The sequence below is a fragment of the Mustela nivalis genome (genome assembly GCF_964662115.1).
Source record: "Mustela nivalis genome assembly, chromosome: 6".
NCBI lineage: Eukaryota > Metazoa > Chordata > Mammalia > Carnivora > Mustelidae > Mustela > Mustela nivalis.
The window spans coordinates 20,786,346-20,805,778 of NC_139025.1; the positions used below are offsets into that span (position 1 = coordinate 20,786,346).

General features: G+C 36.4%; 1 protein-coding gene and 1 long non-coding RNA gene across 42 annotated transcripts in view; one reads left to right on the forward strand and one right to left on the reverse strand.

The window, feature by feature from the left end:
- CEP128 (centrosomal protein 128) overlaps positions 1-19,433 on the reverse strand; it is a 407,789-nt gene that overhangs the window by 21,953 nt on the left and 366,403 nt on the right. For 24 of the 41 annotated variants that reach the window (XM_082736376.1, XM_082736375.1, XM_082736373.1 and 21 more), the window contains one exon: positions 1,759-1,836. In XM_082736376.1, the coding sequence (XP_082592502.1) occupies positions 1,759-1,836 (78 nt within the window). Of the gene's footprint in view, positions 1-1,758; positions 1,837-8,756; positions 8,850-19,433 lie in introns of those variants that run through there. The other 17 variants (XM_082736360.1, XM_082736358.1, XM_082736371.1 and 14 more) reach the window with 1 other exon arrangement.
- Positions 513-6,307, forward strand: LOC309867493. Its single transcript, XR_014313204.1, has 3 exons — positions 513-596; positions 2,848-2,934; positions 6,221-6,307. It is a non-coding gene; the product is annotated as an uncharacterized lncRNA (long non-coding RNA).

Genomic DNA, 19,433 nt, shown 5'->3' on the forward strand with positions numbered 1-19,433 from the left:
TTCCGTTTCTTTGGCTTTAACAATGGGAAAAATAGTGCCCATGAGTAGGGGGTCAGAGGATTTGAAAATAAATAATACAGGTTAGAACGTAGCTACTGCCCGCTGCATGCTAGTGCGGAACACTTGCTGATGGACTCCTTTCCTTATAAGCTAAAGGTTTCAATGTTAATGACTAATATTGGAAAGCACGATTATGAACTTTGAAAACTACTCTCCCTAAAAACACCACTAAACAGGCATCTTCATATGTGTGTATATATAAGCTAGACTTGTAGGCAATCACTTAGCCCATATGATAAAAAAAAAAAAGTAAAACTTTTGGTAATAGCAGAGAACTTATAAATTGCACTTATGAATATTCTGTTCAGTGTAGACCCCTGGAGAAAAAAAGTGATCTGTCACTGGAGGTTAAATTTTTTTCTGTTTTATGCTGGTATAAGAGAGACATCTGTTTTTCAGTAGCAAATACCACCTGTTTCCAACACCTTCTCTTATCTGCCCTTCCTTCCCTTAGATGACTTGTTAGCTACAGAGAAAAATGTGGAAGGGATATGGGAGTAACATACTGCCTGCTATCCACATTGGGAAATAGAAGGGTGAGTTAAAATCACATCTCTTTGGACACTGGTTTCATAATCCTTTGATAGGGATTTAGACTGCAAATATGTAATCAAATCTTGAGAAAGAATCGAAACTTTAGCAAAATGTACTAGAAACACTTTGTTTATTCCATCTGCGATAGCCTCGATTTCTGGATGTGTCAGCTCCACCCTGGATCCTGTTCAATAATGTTTAGTAACCGAACTATCAAAATATGCTTAGTGGGAGGTGACTTTAAGATAGCATAGATCTTGAGAGCCACATTCTGTCAGTGCCTCTAATAAGCAATATGGCATAATCAGGCTATATTTCCAACTCATTAGATTCTCAAATAATATGTTAGACTTAAACAAAACCTAAATGTAACACAAGTTATATTTTAAAGCCAATATGAAATAAGGGGTTCATGATTTTCAAAGTATACTCTCACCATTGCTAGGTTCAGCCACAGGGGACCAAGGTGTAATAAATCACTACAACTGCCCATTATCTATGCATCCCTAAAGGGATATGCAAGGTATTCTCTGGCCTGAACCTTGTCTGGCAGGACTGGAGGCAGAATTATTTGTTTTATATGTCTCTTCTACGAGAACTTCAAGAAGTTACAGTAGTTATGTCCACACATGTAATTAATTTCCTTCATAATGAAATGATTTGTGGATTCGGTTCTATCGATAAATGGCATGGGATATAAAATCTAAAACTCTGTGGATTTGAATTCAAATATCATAGTATAGAGATAACCTGTGTACTATCATATCTCTAAAACAGTACTCTGAAAGTTTGCAATTAAAGAAAAAAGACAGCCCATAAATTAAAATTGCTTGTCAAAAAAGTTATCTACTGTCAATATAATGTGTAACTTCTTTTAAATCTAAGGTGTTTCTAAATTAAAGTTAAAGCTTTAGGAAGCCAAATGAGCTTCTAGTGGGAGGATAAAAGTCTCCAATTTCCTCTATTGTGGTAATACGTAAGTTCCAGTATTTTCAATCCTGACTTAACAAAGGTCAATAAACTCTGATAAGATAGAATATTAAGAACCTCCAATATTTTTTTAGTTCTTCCTCCCTCCCTACAACCTTCTTTGCACATCAGGAAGATGTCAAGTGTTCTCACTCAAATAGGAATACTGAAAGAGACAAGCCAACTTTTTCTCACTCTCAGGTCTTTGAAATCTTCTAGTAAGCTCAGTTTCTCAGGCACAGACTCCAGATGGTCCAAGGCCACGCGGGTACTCTGAAAAAGAAAACATACGGCAGCCAAACATTATAAAAAATTGATCAATACTCTCAGAATCCAAGTACTAAAAATCACTTGTACCATGGTTAGAAGCAGTTCAATCTATAGACAGTAAAATAAGAACAGATATCATAGTATTTCTGAGATAAATACATATTTTTTAAATCAGGAGAATTATTTCCTTTCATAGAGCTTCTGAGATGCATTTGTAAAACTGCCTCAGATATAAAAACTCTTCCTGGATAATTACTTTCAATTGATATGCTATGAAAGTTTCTATAGAGCATTTCATATTAATATTAATTTACAAACCTGCTTCAGTGAATATCAGAAATAAAGCACAAATATATTGAGAAACAGATGAATTTGAAGTTACTTCTCTATGGAATATATTAGAGATCTTCCCAAGTTGCCATTATACAGAATAAAAGAGTTCCCAACCATTATTTTACTTTAAAAAGAAGAGGTTCTCATAAAATTTGGGAGAAACATCTGAAATTAAATATTTATAAGAGGGACACAAAATCCTATTGATTGTAAATAAAAAATTTAGTCTTTAATTAGCTTTGATTATACCCACCAATATAAACCTTAACAGGGAATGATCTAAACATTATTTTAAAGGCAATATGAACCCAGAAGTGGTAGAATAGCCTTGAGACCAGAGAATATATCCTAGGCATCTCCGTATTCTTAGTCCTGTCACAGGCCCAGCACATCAATGTATTCTTAGTCAAAAGATATTAGCTTTAAAATTTAAAACAAATTGCAATTATTCAATGAAATAAACCACAACCCCTGTGGGAAGAAAGTGAAGTGTCTTGTGATAACTCGGACCTATGTTTGCACAGTGTTGCTGAGAAGTTAGTGGCCACCCAATAGTCCATATGCTGCTCCCCTACATCCCCCATGTGAATGGTTCTGAACAACACCTAATGAGTACAAGTGATAGGTCTCACTTATAAGCTTAGTCAGTTAAGACCCTATGTGTTCCCACTTCCATCCCAGCCCCTGCTATGAGGACCTTGGAGACCACGTGCTTCAGATGGCAGAGCTACAAGAGAGAGGAGAGCTGTCGGCCATATTGCGCTTCATGTGAGTGAGACATCAAACCTGTATTGTGTTTAGCCATGAGATCTCAGGGTTTATTAGTTATTACACAGAATAAATGCCTTAATTATTAAAAATAATGCCAGAGAATTACACAAATTATAGGTTAATCTTTTTTTTTTTTTTTTTTTTGGTGGGAGGAGACTCCAAATTATGAGTACATGAGCATTTTTTTCTCAGAGGAAGTTCAGTTTTTCTGGAACCAGACAGGGTTAGGAACTGATGTTACCTCATTTGGTATGTCCACTTACACTTAATCTTCCTATTTTAAATCCTCTGTCTCACTCTAGTGTTGTGGTCTACCTTCACTTCCAATCCAGAACTTCTCCAGAACACACATGTATGTCTCTGCAGGGTTTGTGTTGGGGTGGGGACGGAGACAGAGAGTTGAGGGTCTAACTCCTCCTTGCAGACATTTTCAATATACTCATTTCCGCCCTCTCCTTCTGGAGTAAATGGTACATCCAATTCAAAAACCTCTCTCAAAGTCTGCAGGGTGAAAGATATTTGCTCTCCGTTGGTATCCCTTTGACAGATGCTTGCGTTTTTCCTTCTCTGCTTTGAATCATTTTACCATTTCTCTAACAGGATTCTCCAACATGGGAGTTATACATGTCTTCTAGTTGTCAATGCATAAATCAGTGTTTCTCTTTCTTCATATTCTTTTCTAATGTGATTTTTAAGAAAGCAGAAACACTCTAACTTCACCATTTTGAAACTGGAAGTCATATGTCCTATTTCTTCAAGTTCATAAAAATCTTCCTTTTCTAGTTCCATTTAAAGGCTTTAGTATTTTCTTCCTTCTGTTTAACATTTATATGCTTGTTAGTTTTTTCTTTTTGCCGCATGTGCTCACTTAAACACCCATGCATTTTAAATGGCTTCATTTAATTTTTTCATGTGTAGGAAAGATTTATCAAAATGACAAGTTTCTTAATATAGGCTCCAACATGTAGGTTTAGGAGAGCAAGTAATTTTAGCCACCATGTGTGCTATATTCATCAATAGTAAAATTAATAGATCTCCTCAATAATTATATTGGCCCTTTAACAATAAAATACAAATCCATGCTGTGGTGATTTTAAAGCAAATTTTTTTTTGTATCAAAAAATACCCTCATAAACAATGATTCAAATAGACTTGCAATTTGGAAACTATTTCCCTTTTTTTAGTCCCATAAATTTTCTCATTCAGAAGTGACCCTCTGAACTAGGGAGAGGTATGTTAAACTCATTTTGTTCTTAAAATAAGCACATGATTTCTTTCCCTACTATAAAATTCAGCATGTTATGCAAATATTTTTGTTTAAAATTTTCAATCAACCAGGTGACTGCATGAAGAAATTTTTTTCTTGCATATTTTCACATACTAGTTTATTTTGACTATTTGATAGTTTTTGGATGCATATTCAAAATGGCTATATATATATTTTTTGCGTGAACCTTAAGAAACTCCTTGGCTCTTTCTTAAGTACAGCTATTTTTCCTACTCTCCGCTCCCACCCCCTACGTCTCCATTAATATCTTTAAACTTTTTCATCATCTATTTTGGTTGTGGCTTACTTTGTATTCCTTTTATGTGTTGTTTCTAAGCATCTTCCTTAATATCAGAAATAGTTTCTGGTTCACATGACTTTCCTTTCATCCTTACAGTCTTGTCAATCAGGTAACACCAAATGTATATCTAGATACCACAGAACGATCCACAAGACAGAGATGGCACAGTTCCTGTTCTTCAGGAGCTTTTAACTGATGGGGGAGAGGGATGAGGGAGAAGTATGCATATGCAAAAGATGTAAGAATTACAGAAAGAAAAAATTTACTGCATTTATTTTAAGGAAATTATGTATACAGATGCTGAGATTTTTAAGGCCTCTGCAACAGTAAGATATGAAATAATGAAAATAATGAGTCCAGCAGGCCTGCAGGCATCTCACATCTCATAATTTCATGAGTAAGTGATATTTGGGGGAGCATATTTATTTTCTGATTGTCGTGGTCTCTCTGTATGCATGTGAGTGTGCTTAAAACCATCACTTCTGCATATAGACTTAAGAGTATGCATATACATGTTCTTTTTTTTTTTTTTTTTTTTTTTTTTTAAATAATGTGAGCTGCTCTGAGGTTCTATGATTAGAGTCTGGTCACATTACATGTCACTTCAAGTTCACTTTTCCCCAAAAGCTAACAGTGCTAGAAAAAACGGAACCATTAGCAGATGGATAATCTGAATAAGGAACTTACTGGTTTTCCAGTGCCATAAGGACCCATATAGTATGTTAGTTCCTAGGGCAAAATACCTCATGCAAAGTCAGGGAAACTTTCTATTTTTTAAGTTGGTTAATTTTTTCTGCCTCACCCAGTTCAATGCTTTAAAGGGCACAGACAAGACCCTACTACTAGAATTAAGGGAATAATCTCTCCAGTTATTCAGTAATGGCACCAAATGACAGGTGCTTAACCTGTCTTTAATTTTCTTGGGTGAATTTTCTAGAAGAATTAAATAAGACATTCACAAAAGGATTTAAAGATGGTTTCTCTTTTGAAAATATTATAAGATACTAAATTTCATATCAAAATTAAAAACAAAGAAAAATTCACAATTAAGAACCCACTTAATAAAAAACTAATACTTTGTGTAGTAACACTTGGTTTATCTCAGAGGCTTAAGGAGCTGGACTCCCACTGAGCTAAGGGCAGTGACAAAGCAAATGATCAACTGCTCCTAGCACTATAATGAAAGACCGAACAATAAAAATGTAACTCAATTTTGAATATACTTCTTAATCCTCACACCATGATATGCTGTTATATGTGTTATTCCCCATGACACAGATGAAGCAACTGAGAACCAAAGTGTAACGTCAGTCTGGTGGTGGCAAATTTGGAGTACGAATCCAAGCAGTTAGAATGCAGAAGTGGCAGTGTTCTTACCACAGTAATACTCTGATGGTAAATCCCCAGAAGCTGTAACACTGTTTGATATAAATTCCTAATCTTCCCTCACTATCAACTTTTGGCATCTAGAACTTTGGAGATATGTCCCTGATGGGCATATTTATGGAAGAGGAGTTTCAAGATGGACGCAGGAAGCGGTCCATCTGGCCAGTGCTGAAAAGTGTGTGCTCGAGACCATGCATCCAAGCACATACGAGCTCAGGAGGGCTCAGGATTTTCCATCTTTTGATTTGAGGAAGTTAGGTATGAGATTCAGTTTTATGATGCTCACTAATGCACCCTTTTCTTTTTTGTAACATTTTGCAATAATGTAGCACACTATCTGGCCACAAGAGGTGCTTCGGTCGTTGCTGGCTGTAAAGACAAAGGCAGAGTTACCACTCTCTGATCCATCCACCAAATCTTGGCTTCTTTATTAAAAACTGAGAAATGAAAATTCTGTGGTTTCATTTATTTTCTCTAGATGAAGGCAAGATCAAATGGTAGAAACAAAAGTGAAATTCAGAAATCATGTCCATTCGCCTCTGTGGCTCTTGCACCTAGAGGCGGGTTTTGCTATCCATCTGTCTGAGAGGGCAAAGAATAAGCTGGCAATTTTCCTATTCCAAAATCTTCAACACACACCAAACTGCCATGTAGTCGAGCACTTTGTACTAGTCGGCAGTACATTTTTCCTTAGTTGTTCCTTTGTTTCAGACTACAGGGAAATTGAATAATGAATGTAGTATGACAACATATATAGCAGTGATTCGGAACTAGAAAGGGGCTTCTTTGCAGTTGTTAGTTTCCTGTCTCCTGCAGAGAGAGCTTAGCTTAAGAAACAGATTTAACCAAGGGTATACTTTGCTAAATATCCTTCTCTCTGTAAAAATGCACATGTGTTTATTTTCCTCGGAATGTATAACAACTAGCATTTTCTGAGAGTGCTGTTGCAATCATACATTTTGAGGGTTAGATGATAAATGAAATAAGGAGATGCTATATTTTTATTTTAAAAATAAGCATGTGCATTTTTGGCACTATACAGATGTTAAATAAACAAGGTTATGAAGCAGTTTATTTGGGTTCAAAAATGCAATTCTATTTCATTTGGAAAGAGATCCACTGCAGAACTTTCTTGACAAATGGCTAAAAGGTGGTAAGAGGACCTGAGTAAACAAATTTCAAGGGGAGGAAGGGTGAAATCATAAAAAGGATAGACTGTCTGCCTTTTTACTTGTGGGGACTTGATCCAGCACAGCTGTATCGACTTCATAGGGCCCTCTTTTCATCCAGATTGTATCAGGAGCTCATTGAAACCAAACCGAACAGTAGCAGAGAATAGGCTGGCAAGTCATTCTGTGGCTGTACATCCTTCAAAGGGCCTCAGTGCTCAGAGCTGTGTGGATTTCTCAGAATACCAGAAGAGTCCTCTATTTCTAGATTGTGTACTTTAAGAGAGTTCTAAAAATCAGACACCCACTTAGATTCAAGTGTTTATATGTATCTTGGAGTAAGAGGGTAAATAAGGGTGTGACCTAAAAATACCAGTTCACGTTGCAATATGACATCAGTGACTGTGTTTGAGCTAAAATCCAGAAGAATTTTTGTCGGCAACAAATTCTATGTCTTCATATAACAGCATTCTAGTCACAAAAAGAAGAGCTCCTTTAAAAAGCACCCATCTATGAAATTTGAGAACAGGTGGCATATCTTCATTGAAAAACTTGAATAAAAAAGGTTTTCTAGATCTTTTCCAACTCTCATTCACAATAATATTTTTAAGTGAAAAACTATATGAAGCCTACAGAATTTGCCATTCCAGATTACTGCTTTCTTATTTTTAGACATGACCAAATTATAAGTCACAGTCAACCCATGATCTTATTTTTTTAGATTAATTGGGGGAGTTTTTTTCAATAATACCTCAAATGAGTTGAAGGGAAGACAGAAGGAATACACAAATGTATCTCTTCCCCTTGAGGTCCCTGAGATTTCCTTCCCATCCTTCCCTTGCCACTTCCTGATGTGAGGGAAAATCACATACGAAAAAAAATGAAGACTAGGCTGATGTTCTCTGCATGCCCTTACCACACTCGTCTATAGGCAGGAAGGTCTTGAGACCCACAATCTAATTTCTGTGACACCATTTTCTTTCTTACAATTGAACATAAAATGTATTCCCAAGGCAAAGAATTTTAAGAACATTTGCCTCCAAGATACGACTGCATGTTAATAAGGGGCAAACAGCATATGCAAAGACTTCCTGGAAGTGATGGAGTTTAGCCATTTCCACTATGGTGGCAGGGAAAGAGACCATGCTTCTGATTCATTGGTCCCAGACACATATTTCACACTGGCAGATGAAGAATAGGTGAGGGGGAAGGCAGGCTGAACAGGAACTCAGCATTCCTGATTTGCGGATCTGCATAGTTCTAGTAATGTTACTTGTGTTTGTGGTTTCTGGAATATCACTCTTCCCTGCCCCTTTTAAGCTTCCGTCTTTAATTTGCAAAATGGGGATAAACACTGGTGATCTTTGTTATCTCATACCCACAGGGTAGCTGTTATTATTAAGTAAGAGAGTGAATGTGAAAGCCTCAGATACTTTCCAAACAGCAGGTATTTTAAAAAGGCTGATTCTGTGAGGTACTGTCAACTCTGGTAATTCTCAAATGCAGAAGAGGAGGTCAGTGACACTCTAAAATTTGTGACACTAATAAAAATCTGTCACAGAATTCGATGCAGAAACAAGGCAAACTTAATTAAAACTATATCCAATATTTAGAAATACATTTGCTGTTCTGTAGATATTATCCAAAACACAAAAGTAATAGGAGTGTAGTGGCACATAAATACTTTTATACATACTGTGCCCTCAGTGGAGAATGTTCCCTCCTGTTTCCTGAGCTGGTTAAAACTTTTCCCCCCAATACTACGAGCACTTTCAAGCATACTGGAAATCTGAAAGAAATTTACAAAGATCACCCATACACTTATCATCTAGATTCTACTATTAATATTTCATTATATTTGCTTTACACATATTAACTCATCTATCTATCCCTATGCGTATCCACTAACCCAACTTATTTTTTGCATGCCTTACAAAGTAAATTATATACATCAGTACACTTTCCCCTATAGACTTTATCATGCATACCATTAGCTCCACTTGGATTTTTAATTTTTAAGTACAAAATTTATGTTCAATGAATCTTAAGTAAATCTTAAGTAATATGGTTAAATTCTATTACCCTTTATCATTTCCTTAGGGAATGCTCTCTCCCGCCTTTACTGAACCCATCAAAAAGCTCTCTACTGTACCCTGAGCCTTTCCTCTGCAACACTTACCAGAAATAAATCACATTTATTTTGTGATTACCTGATTAATGGTCATGTTGACTCTGGGAAATAAGCATCAGAAGGGTAGGGCATAGTTGTCTTTACTCGCCACCGTGCCCCTAGCACTCCACCCAGTACTTCCATAAAGGTGATACTCAATAACTATTTCCTGAATGAATAAATGAATGAATGGGCTTTACTTAATGACGGAAAGGTTCTCATTCATTTATTCAATCTGCAAACATTTAGTGAATGCCTCCTCTATATTAGACACTCTTCTAGAGTGAGTTGAGGGAGCTCACAACAAGATGAGGCCAAAGATGCCTCCCTCTGGGACAAGATCTTAAGAAGCGCTTTTTGGCAGTCAAGTTTTTGATACTTAATTCCAAGTGAGATTGAAGGTCTTCTGAGAACCTTGGGCAGAGGAAGGATATGCTCTTATTTACAGCCTAAAGTAAATCCTTTGATGTTGTTCTCGGATCACTAGTCCCTCACCCCCAAGCAGGAGCATTCCTGGTCTGGGGGGACTGTGACAAGTTGGGATAGGCATCTCATTTTCAGGTTAGAGTCCTGCAGAGCAGCAAAAACTCTGAGACGCACCTCACGGGAACCGTCCGTTTGGCACTCCATGAGAAATTTACTGACAGAATGTACCGTATCCCTAGAAAGTGACTGCTGTATCATATCAAAAGCCCTTGATTGATCCAAAAACATACTTTGTGACTGTAAGCACTTGGAACTGTCCTAAATGTCCATAAAATAGATTCTCTAATAATGTTGGATTATTTAGATTAATCAGATAACATTCTTATTGTGGTAGTCTTCTGTCTGAGGTGAGGCAGCAAGATACAGTGAAAAAAAAATCACTGATTGGAAATCAGGAGACAAAAAGTTCTATCTCAGCTTTGCCATAACCAATTGCATGAACTGGAAAAATCACAGCCCATGGGCTTCAGTTTCCCAATCAGGAAAAGGGGAAAATTTGATCTAAAAGTCTCTAGGAGACCTTCTGGCTGTAGCAGCAGTCACTGTGGCTTTAACGTCTTTTCCACAGTAGGTTGGGGGTCTGATTTTTAAGCTTAAAAGGTTGGAAATAATGTAAAAAATAGTTTCAGAAAGAGAAAGTAAAATAAGGAGAAAATCACATATGGGATTTTAGGAGTTAATACATACCCAAGAACACCTGTGGGATGGAAAAACCTTCACTCCTTTATAGCAGAAAGCAAAGCTAATGATTACATTAAAAAAACAGGAAGAAAGACATCTTGATCTTCTTGGGTGTTTGCTCCATCAAAAAACTCCAGATATTTACCATTTTGTGTTTTTAGAACAGATACTTCCAAAAGCAGGCAAAGAGTCGCTTTTCATTTTTTTCCCCACTTTTTAACTGGCATGCGCATGTGTGCGTGTGTGTGTACACATACATATTCATCTAAATACTGCTAATCAGCTTCCAGTTCTATTATCATGAATGTTACTCCATACTTTTGCTTTTGTCTGAAAACCTTCTGTGCAATCATGACTTTGCACATGAAGTACATCCGTCTGAATGTTCTCCACACACTGCTTAAACTAGTTCACAGATTCTCGTTCTACAAGACTTGGCTTGGTCGCCACCTTCTCTAAGATGGCAGTTAAAAGCATGGGCTCTTGAGCTGGTCCACCACCTGACCTGAAATCCTGCTTTAGTCACCTGCTAGCTTTATGTATCTAGGGAAGTTCTCAGATCCCTCTTCCCTGGGACTCAGTATCTTCATTTATAAAAGGAATGATAGTAATACTCATAGTGTAGAATTATTGTAAGGACCAAATATCTTGGCGGATGTAAAGTACTTAGAGCAGGGAGGGACACTAGTAAGCACTCAGTAAATACTAGCTATTGTTACAAGGGAGATCCTAGCCTATTCTGTGAAAGGCTCCCCTGAAGTCTAGGTTAGGTCCATTCTCAGTGGTTCCTGTGCACACATGTCTCATGTCCTGTGTCTAATACTTCCTAACAATGTGCTTGTCTCTTTAAGTAGGCAGCAAATGCCTTAAAGGCAGGACTGTATTTTTCCCTATATTTCTAGTACTAAGTACTTGGCATCACACACAATAGATCTTAGTTTTATGGGAAGAAAAAAAAAACCCTCAACACAAAGATCCATAAAAGCACAATTAGAACTCAGAAGTGTCGTGGAATGAAAATACACTACAGGTTATTTTTAAAGGTAGAATTTAAAAAGCAACTGTTTTTGAGGCATAGAGAATGTTTCCAGACAGACTCAAAAGTAAAGAAATAACAACAAAACACAGAACCGGAAAAAAATGAGGGACTGTAAAGTTGAGTTAAAAGGAATAGACAAGAGTTAGAGACAGAATGATGAGGAATAAGATCCCCTTGTGGACTGAAGAAGCTGAAGCCGGAAGCCTGTGATGCGGAGAGCACCCTCTTCCTGTGGATGAACCGGCAGGGGCTTAGCCACACAGGCTGTGACGGGGACACTGACACAGATAACAGAAAAATGCTAATCATTTCCCTGAATATTGCAAAGCCCTCGTCCCAGGGCCTCCAGACATGCTAATACAGGCAATCAGGGTTGTCCCTCCTGTATTTAACATGCAACAGAGGATCCTGACATGGAACACTGATAAGGAATGATAATTGTTCTGGTTGAGGTAAGGTCCAGGCTAATTTACTTAAAAGCACCTTGGTGAGGTGAATATAATTAATCCTCTCTGTTCTCAAAATAAAGGGTTATTTTCTTTTTAAGAGATGTCTTGTGTTCTCAAAGAGAATGACAAAACAAATTAATCAGTTTCCATTACTCCACACACAGCACTTGGGTTTTGAAAGAGCATGTGAACAGTTAATCCCCTATATGGATGAGTTTCTGGTGACAGGCAGATCAGATCTAAATAGAAATCAGGCAAGGTATTTTATTTTTATCATGGTGGCTTTGAGACTTAATTCAAAAATAACTGAGACCAACCCTGCCTATACTTATAAAGTTTGCTTTCATAATTAATCCTTTTTTGAACACTTAGAAACACTCTTTTGGATCTTGTACAAAGCATTCCCCTGGCCGACTGCTGCCAAAGCAGACAGAAGCAGAGCCTATCTAGAATATTTTAAAACAATTGAAAATTCAACTGAACTATCTCTTAAGGAATCCCAACTGGCAGGCCATACTTAGTTGAAAGTAGCAATAATTTGACATTAGAGCAATACATTCTGGCAGATAGCTTACCTAAATAACTAATGTTGAAGGTGAGCTTTAAATAATTGAGATGCTCTGTTAAGCTATGTCTTGAATGGTAAACAGAGGGTAAGAGGGCCCTGATGGACTATATGTGAACAAAAGTATATATTTTTAACTAAAGCCAGTCCAGGGAGCAGGAGGGACACTAGTAAGCACTCAGTAAATACTAATTTCTAAATTTTCTGCCATTGGCTGAGAAAGATGGACTACGAAAGCCAGTGGGCATAAATCAGCTGACGATATGATTTGGTGAGCGAATTCATCTGACATTTGCCACAATCAATTGTTTTCCTGAAACTTAAATTGCTAGAAAGTTTTTTTTTTTTTTCTTTTTCCAAATGAAAGCCATGCATTCATTTAACTGGACAACAATGAAGCTTTGTGGCCTCGTGGTTAGTATGAAAAGGAGTTGGTCCTGCCAAAACAATTTGAAATTTTGAACTGAGACTCCCTCCCCCCACTTCATTTTAATATACTCAACTAAAAGGAATAAGTTCTGCAGCTTCTACTGGATACATTTTAAAAAACTAAAAATCAGAAGTGGCCAAAACCACATGACTTTGGACATTTAAAGGATGTTATGAAAACTCTAGAGGACATGCAAGACTCTGGGAATTACACAGGAATTTGCAGCATTTACTATACAGAAACTGGGTGAAACATCAGTCAGTCTTCCCTTTATGCAACAAGAATTATTAAGCACTTCCTATGTGCAGATCAAACTATAAAACAAACATCACTACATCAGACTTCATTCTGCTAAAGCTGCCCAGATTGAGGTCAATCATATTCTTTTGGTTCCTGAATGAAAGTAAGTTATCAGGGCAATAGAGAGAAATATGTATTTGATTGCACTGTAATGTTTCATTAACTGACTTTTTTTTTTTTTTACCATTAAACTGGGAAATTTTAGGTATAGTGATTAAACTTCAGTATTCTTTGGATCTCTGTTGTTAATACATAACAGCTACTCGATAAATACTTATTGAAGTTGGTACTATAGTTGATTCTCAGCCATCCGGTAACTACACACATGCAATGATAGTTTTAAAATACGCTAATGAAAAAGATGATTTATATTCAATTTGGGAATGATCTCATATGCTCTTGAGTGAAAATGGGTGTGACAGGAGTTCTGGGATATACTCTAAAAGAAATAGTAAAGTTGCAACAATAAACCATATTATGTGAGACAAGTACTCAACTTTTTCTTTGAGGATTCTTGCTCTATCTACATTTTTGTGGGATATACTAGGACAGGATACCCTTGAGAAGTACCAGTCAGAAAGGCCAAATCTGAAGTACTTTATAGTGTTTTATACTGCCATTACTTTGGTTGGAGGCCAAATCATCAACTTTGGTTGGAGGTCAAAGGGAGACCTTTGTTCTATTTCTAAAAAGGTGCAGCCACGGATACTTATCACAAAATCATGCGGAACACTACTTTAAATATAAATATGTTCTCTCTCGCTCAAGCTTAGAGGGAATCCACTGATTTAAAGGAACTTTCTGGAGATGCAAACAGGATACCTATTGATAATGAATCAAATGGATCAAATACTGTAATATCATTTAAATTCAGCTGCAATTTGCACACTGTGGGAACCACAGAAGATTCATTTGTAACAAAAACAAACAAACAAACAAAAATAAGGGAATACAAAATGGCACTTTACTCCCAGATCCTGGAATACAACAACGGACTTCTGCTTAATCTTTAGTGCATTAGAAAACTTAGTCAAGTCATTGCCATTTACTCTGGTCCAATGGGTGAAGTTTAAAAAAAAAATCTTTTGGTTATATGATAAATAATTTAGAGAATGACAGTAAGGAAAACTTTATTAGAAATTTTAGTAAGAATTTAAGTATATTATATATTTTCTAGTTTTAAGGTATGAATGCAACTGAATTCTGATGCACTATCATTCATAAGTCTGGAAAATACCCATCTTATAAGTATTGATTTCATATTTCAAATATATTTCTTTTTATTTTTTTAAGAATTAATGAATTAATTAATTAATTTATTTATTTATTTGATAGACAGAGATCACAAGTAGGCAGAGAGGCAGGCAGAGAGGAGAGGAAGAAGCAGGCTCCCTGCTGAGCAGAGAGCCCGATTTGGGGCTCGATCCCAGGACCCTCGGATCATGACCTGAGCTGAAGGCAGAGGCTTTAAACCACTGAGCCATCCAGGTACCCCTTCAAAGATATTTCTAATGAGTCTAAGTTTACCATTACTTCTGGCTCATTATTCTTGCATTTGCATCTTCAAAACACAATACTTCTAAAAATACAATAGCTCTTAACTGTCTTAAATTGATGAAGCTGTCTTTTCACTATGTAATTGTAAATTTTTCATATTTTAGATTTATAAGCATCAATTAGTATGGTAAGTCCATCAGAAGTTTTCTTATTTGTATCATCTTCTCCCTCTAATCGCATTTTTATATAACTTGCTTTCAACATTTGCCCACTTATGAACCATATAAAGTAAATTTTGGTGAACAAACATACGTTGAAAGAGTAATGAATATATTCTTTCAGCAAAATGGGGTGGTTCAGGTTCTTACTGCAAAATACTGCATAATAAAGTCCTTCTTGTTGAATAACTAACTAGATGAGACTATCCTATTTCCTTTTTGCCCTTAGAAATATATTGCTCATTCATCGATTCTTCAGTTTGCAAAATTCATCTAGTATATTATCATTTGAAGACTCATAATCTGACTTTTTGCTTATATAATCAATTTCACCATCTTCATTAGTTTCTAGAGTGCTGCTGTCTGTCTCTTTATATTCATCTTCTGATTCATCTAATAACTGTGAAATGTCTTCCTCTGTCAGTTTCCTTCTCTTTTGTCATTATGCGAGAAAATGAGAAATTCTGAATTCTCAACCTCCATTCAATAAAAGTAATAATAATAATGAAAAACACTACAAAGCTTCTTCTTGAAAAGCAATAGAACACTTAGGAGGTACTTCTCCATGACGCTGCTACATGTCTTGGGTAGCTGTATTCCTAGAATAGCTTTTCAAGGATGTTTGTATAGCAAACAGAGATAGTGTCTCCCTCTGGTACAAAGGTTGCGTGAGATTTCTTGTAGCTCTCTTTATAAGACTGGGGGCTGCATAACCTCAGGGTTCCTCAGTTATAACACAAATTCACTTCATGTGCAACAACCACCTAGACCCATGCCCATTGCCCCTATGGGACTTGAGAAGCAAAGGAAAGATGCGAACATATATGTAAGTCATGGGGCCTGCTGTGCCATGAGTAATAAAGTCTTTTGTCTTGTGTCCTCTTACAGTATCCATCAAATATGGTAACATAAATATGGTAACATGGTAAAGTGTAGATAGGGTAAAATCTTTTCATTTCTTGATAGACTTTGGACAACACAGTAAGAAAACTGAAACATTATATAATAGTAAGGATTTAGTTCTACTTATTGCAAATCCTGTATGATTCCCCTTTTCCTCCACTTTCATACTATTTTAGTTTTTCCTAGCATAGTTGGGAATAACTGATGAATGACAATAAAATAATTCCTAGGATGCTGAAACAGGAAAACATTTCAAGAAAATAAGCTCACCAAGATCCATTATGTATCTTAGATTTACAACATGGTACAACAGACCCATGTGGTATCTGCAGGACAGAATCCGTTTTTTCTCTGTTAAAAGTTAGGAAAATTTCTCTTTATTCTTTGGAAGATATTTTTAAAAAAAGTAACGGTAAAAACAATGACAAAAAATCAATCCTTACCAAAAGGAATGGAAAGACAAGACTGGGTCCAATTGTTATAGTGAAGGTTAAATCACCATTTTAAAGCTCTCTACTTTTTATCATCACCTCTCAGAATACCCTTTATCCATTTAGTGCCAAATTTCTCCTCCTTTAGTCTTCCTAAACTGCTCTGGAGTCGGGGAGATGGGTACTGATAGGAAGTCTGACAATTCATGAAGCATGTGTATAGCGTTGCTTTGTGAGAAGGCTTGCTTCCCACTCAGTTCGGCACATGGAGCAGATGTTAAATGGAAAAGTGGCTTAAAGGTAATGAGTATGATGCTACCAAGGGGACTGACACAAAGGTATTATGAGGAGAAAGAAGAAGAAATGAGGAAGGCAGGTAACCGATATAACCTTAGTTGCTATGACAAAAGCAACTTGATTAAACAGCCATTTTCCCCAACATACTGAGGTACAAAACAACTTACTTGTTTTGTAACCGTTTGTAGAGTTTCCAAAAGTATTGTTTTTGTAAACTGCTTGGTTTGTTAAAATTTGTTAAAATCAGAGAGTAAGTCATTTGGCAAATTCACGAATAGATAAATTTGCCCTTGAAGTTAGGTCTGGCAAATATACATTTTAGTAAGATGCTTGAAAAATAAAGTAAGACAGTGTCTGAGAAGGAATCTTACAACTGTTTTGGTAGATTAGAAAGAAGAAATACTAGAGACAGAATACATAATACGAACAGTCAAAAAGGCATGAAATTAATTCAGTAGAAATGAATAGGACTAAATCCAATAGACACAAAGGCAGAGTAGCACTGGGCCCTAGACAATGTAACCATAAGGTATATTCTTAAAAGGGATGCTGACGATGGCCAAAATCAGTGATTCTCAACCATAATGCACATTAGAATCATCTGGGTGGGGGGGCTTTTAAAAAGAGGGTCTTACTGCAGGTCAACCAAATCTGGGGACTGAACTAAAGTTATTAGGATTATTAGTAGATTTGTAAATCTGTATGTCTCAGAGCCAACATTTCAAACAAGCGAATTAAATTTTGGAAGTAAACTTCATATAACACAGTGTCTAGACACATAACCTGTACAGTGAAACTCAGATCAAAATTCAAATGTCCTGATTAAAGAGCTCAGCCTTTCTAATCCATATACTGCTTCTTTGACTGGTAAAGGTAACGCACACCTAAGGGAGGAGTATTTTTAAAAATAAAAAAATAAAAAAAATCAGAAATATCCATTATCTCATTTGCTCTTCTCTGCAAAACTCTGAGACAAGCAGGATAAGCACTGTGCTCATTTTATAGAAAACAGAAAAATTAAGCTCAGAGAAGTTCAGGGAGTTGCCATTGTCAAAGAACCAGGGTTCACAACTAGATCTTCTAACTCTCAGTCCACCAAATCCTAATGAGAAATTTGGAGGTCATTTACCTTTTGTCTTTCCCTCTCACTCAAATGCAAACAAATACACTCTTCTCCAAGACTAAATGGATGTCTAATGAGGAGCTTTGAGGTATTAGAGAGCAAAACAAGTTCTGAGTTAGAAATGACAGAGAAATGCAAATGATGAAGACAGGAAGTTCTCTGAAAAAAATGTAAAGGGAGTCCTTCAGAGACTCTAGATCTTTTGTCAGTGAGTCTATACTTAATGTGCTGTAGAGAATCTCGTGAAAGTCTGATGACAATGAAACAGAATGTCAAGGATGTGTTTCACTGGCCTTTATTATGGATAGGTAGAGAGGGAGATGATAGTGAAAAACACTGAAAAAGCTCCATAAAACCATTTATGAAACACCCGTTATGCAAAATAATTAGGAACAGAGCCTGAAGAGAATAATGAGGGAAGGGCTATTTTGATGGTTTGGCCTTTTAGTGTTTGATGTTCAAATATAATGTAATTGGGGGCAATGATAGGTTGAAATCATTCACTAATGTTCAATAATTAACATAAGACCACTTTGGATATTTATATTAATAGTGCTAATAGTGACAATTTATGCTCTCTCTAGCCTTTCATCTGAGATCAAAGTTTATTAAAAGTCCTAAACAAACTTTATAAACACTTGCGTAAGGAGAATTAGAGTTGGTATGCAGATGCCTAAAGTAAAACAGATCAACAGAGGCATTTAGTATCACTGAGCAAGTCCAAGACAAGACTAATAATATACCAACTCTTCCTACAAAAGTCAAAAAGCAGAAAATTAGTTCAAAGTTGCTTTATAAAACTTCATTGACCAATACGTTGAGGGCATATTCTGACAACCCTTCCTATGGTCCATGAATGTCATTGTCCTATTTATAAGTCCACTTCTGGCCCTGCTTAAGGTAAATATAGGATCTGGCTGCTGATTTCCTTCCTCTTCACTTTGCACATTCACCAGACCCTTGTCAAGTGTTCCTTACTCATGTCTTCGTTGCTCTTACCAGTCACAAGAGGAGTATGTGGAATGGAAAGAACACTGTGTCACTAATCAGAACACTTGAATTCTAGCCCTAGTTTTGCCACACGTGGCAATGCATTAACTCCTTTGGCCTCCACACTTCTTATCTGTAGGGTGAAGGGTTTTGAAAAGGATCTCTAAGACCCCTTCCAGTTGCTATGTTATTTAAAATATGAGACTCATGGCAGCAGGGTCCTAATCTTCTATATACCCTGAGGAATGTAACAATGATAGAAATTCAACAAGTACCTATTATAGACTATTATATGATTAAATTAAGTACACTGATAGCAATTATTGGTAAGTCAGAAATTCTGAAGACCAGAATTTTTAATTCCTTCTAGACCAGACCAGAGCCTATTAGGGAGGGGAATGTTCAGAAATCACCCAGCCCAGCCCAATCATTAAAAAAAATAAGAAAACTGAAATTTAGAGAGCTTAAACAACTTGCCCAGGATCGTGTGTTTGGCCAAGAAGAGAGATATGGTCAGAACCTAGCTTTTCTGACTCTGAACCAGATACTATTTTTACCTTATCATCATCACTTAAACTAGGCATGTAATAATTTTCAGCTGAAACTTGTAATTGGTTAAAACTAGATGCACAAAATGAAAATCTCCCAAACAGCTTTCTATTTAAGGGCCACTTCAAAAATGTAATACCTACTACTCCCACCAACCATATTATTAAGGGTACAATACCAACATTTTGTTTTATAGTTAAGTTAAAATTAAAAAAGTTAAAGTTAAGTGGTAGTTAAAAAAGACT